At 43.9% G+C, this 2,500-nt stretch overlaps 1 protein-coding gene across 2 annotated transcripts in view; it reads right to left on the bottom strand.

The window, feature by feature from the left end:
- The window catches only part of asap1b (ArfGAP with SH3 domain, ankyrin repeat and PH domain 1b), a 152,853-nt gene that overhangs the window by 15,388 nt on the left and 134,965 nt on the right, over nucleotides 1–2,500 (bottom strand). For both annotated transcript variants that reach the window (XM_063207052.1, XM_063207051.1), the window contains exon 24: nucleotides 1,886–2,111. In XM_063207052.1, coding sequence (XP_063063122.1) covers nucleotides 1,886–2,111 — 226 coding nt within the window. The remainder of the gene's footprint in view (nucleotides 1–1,885; nucleotides 2,112–2,500) is intronic.

Here is a 2,500-nt window from a genome sequence, read left to right as displayed (position 1 = left end):
GAGTCTCCTGTCATCTGTAGCCAGAACAAAAGATCGTTTGTATGGTCTTTTCAACCTAATAATGTACTGAAATATAACGGGATGGGCTTGAAAACAAGAGTGTTTTGGTTTGTTGCTGGCGCGCACAATGGATCATGACAGCAGGTGCATGTAACTCATGTGAAATACTAAACTCACAGAAATACTGTCCCTCTGTTTAGTCTGTCCTCTCGTTGGGGAACAAATCACAGCTGATTTGTTTCCTCCTGTACCGTGTGAACTGGGAGACAGGCAGGCAGGCAGCACAACTTAGCTTACTGCTGCTTCTTTGGCAGAGCGGACAATTTGCAGATTGATGATTACTGTCATCATGTTTCTGCTATAGTGATCTTGTCATATATTGTTCAATGAATTTTCTTTTGATAAAGTACTGATCACATATCCAACATTTCACAAGCCGATTGGAGTGGGGAAGTAGCTGGTCTGAGGCTAAGTGCAATGCTTTCTCATGTGAGCTGAATGTATCTGACCAGACACAAAGGCTAGCCTGCTCTGTTCCAAGAATCTGCAACCCCCCTGTCTTTTTGATGATATAGTAAGCTGATCATAATATACAGATCCATAACTGCAACTGTAGAATGAGTAAAAATAGTTGACTTACCAAGGCTCCTTTATTTAGGCTTAGTTGTAAGTTGTTAGCGATTTCGTGCTAGCTAGCTAGCGTAGCAAACAATAGCCAAACATTCCCAACTGAGGTGACCACTAGTCCTGTGCATTTTCCTGTTAGATGATCTTTTGTAGGCATCATCCTGATGTTGTGTAGGCTGATCACATTATCCAAAATGAAACAGTTGCCACACAGATCATCTCTGGTTGAACATGGTGTATTTTGGGCAAGCTAGTTACAATGCCTACTAGCTAGATGGCAACAGGGGTAGGGGGTGTATTTCGGTCATGAGAGGAAGTTTTTTTTTTGTCAGGCTCTGACACTAAAATCAGTAGAATACCTGTGTTAAAATCAGAGGGCAAGAAAGTAGACTACTGTCACAGGTGCTTTACTTTCAAAAATGATTTTGCTATGCTACTTTTGAGATTATAATAGTAAAAAGGGATGTTTTTGTCTTGACATTTCCTCTAGATGTGAGCTAATGCCCTGCCCTGACTGTTCCTAAGGACACTTCTGCCACCTACAGGAACAGTTAGAACATGACTAGAGGCGTGAAATTAATACACAACATAGGTCAGACCGTCCTCAAGGCGTGGCTGTAAAAAAACGCAATTATCGGCGAACGACGTCGAAGGCAGGGGGCGTCACTATTCAAAATGACGTCATTCGACGGCTAAGGCAGCCAATGAGTTAATAGAACTGTACAAAGTCTTAGTTCCTCTACATCCGACTTAGATATTCTACCAACAGCCTTCTTCAAATTCATCTTACACCAGATATCACCTGTGTTTGTGATTGAACAGCATGATGCATGTACAGTTGCTATACATGATGACTGACTGAGTGCTGTTAAAGTGATTAGAGCTGCTATGCAGCGATGGCCAATAGCAAACATGCCTAGTGTACAAATGCCGTGCTTGCACAATATTTCACAACTTCAAACTCAATCAATTGCACTGCGGTGGCTACATTTTCCAGAGGCCCAACATACCTACAAAAAATTACACTTAATTTAAGCGACATAGTTATTTATCAAGTACAATGTATTGGTTACAGTCCCTAGTGCAGTATGGGGGAGTAGAAGGGTTGGTTTCGAACCTGCAACCCTCTGATCTAAAGCCAATCTTGTTATGCATTAGTCCACAGCTGCCCCACCCTGCACCTACAAACTACCTACTGTATATGTGTGACATTTCACATCATCAAACTCCTGGGCAATGGCATTGCGGCTCCTTTTACCTTTGCCGGCGTTGCGTGGCGGCAGGGGCGGGGCATCGGTGCCGGGGGAGGGGGGCGTGTCCGTGGAGGCGCTGTACATCTGATTGGTGAAGGCGCTGTAGGAGAGGCGCTGCTTGTCCCGCGAGCCCAGGAAGCTGGGCAGAGACAGCTTGTCGTGCGGGGACAGGCTGGAGGAGTGGCAGAAGCTCTGCGGACGCGGGGAGCGATCCTTCTTGATCGGGCTCGGCTGAGAAGGAGAGGAGAGAAGAAGGAAGATAGATAGATACAGGGTTCTAAATAAACTTCTTTCATCACTAGCAAAAACTAGCCAGCATTACATAATGTAATGTAATGTAATCAGGGCTCTAAATTAACACCAGCCAACCGGCCAAATGCTGGTGAAATTTCAGTTTGGCTGGCAGAGTTTATGTTTGGCTAGTAAGATTAACATCTACAAGACATTTTGGCTGGTGATGAAAAAAGTTAATTTAGAGCCCTGAATGTAATGTAATAATGTCATGTAATTGTAATCTTACTAGCCAAACACACACTCACAAATGGGTCAAAGTGGCTAGCAAGTTAGTCTATTCTACTGGCCAAACTGAAATTTCACCAGCATTTGGCTGGTTGGCTGGT

This window comes from Engraulis encrasicolus, chromosome 9, assembly GCF_034702125.1.
Source record: "Engraulis encrasicolus isolate BLACKSEA-1 chromosome 9, IST_EnEncr_1.0, whole genome shotgun sequence".
Classification (NCBI taxonomy): Eukaryota; Metazoa; Chordata; class Actinopteri; order Clupeiformes; family Engraulidae; genus Engraulis; species Engraulis encrasicolus.
Note: the sequence above shows the minus strand (reverse complement) of the source record. Positions and strands in the feature narration are given on the sequence as shown.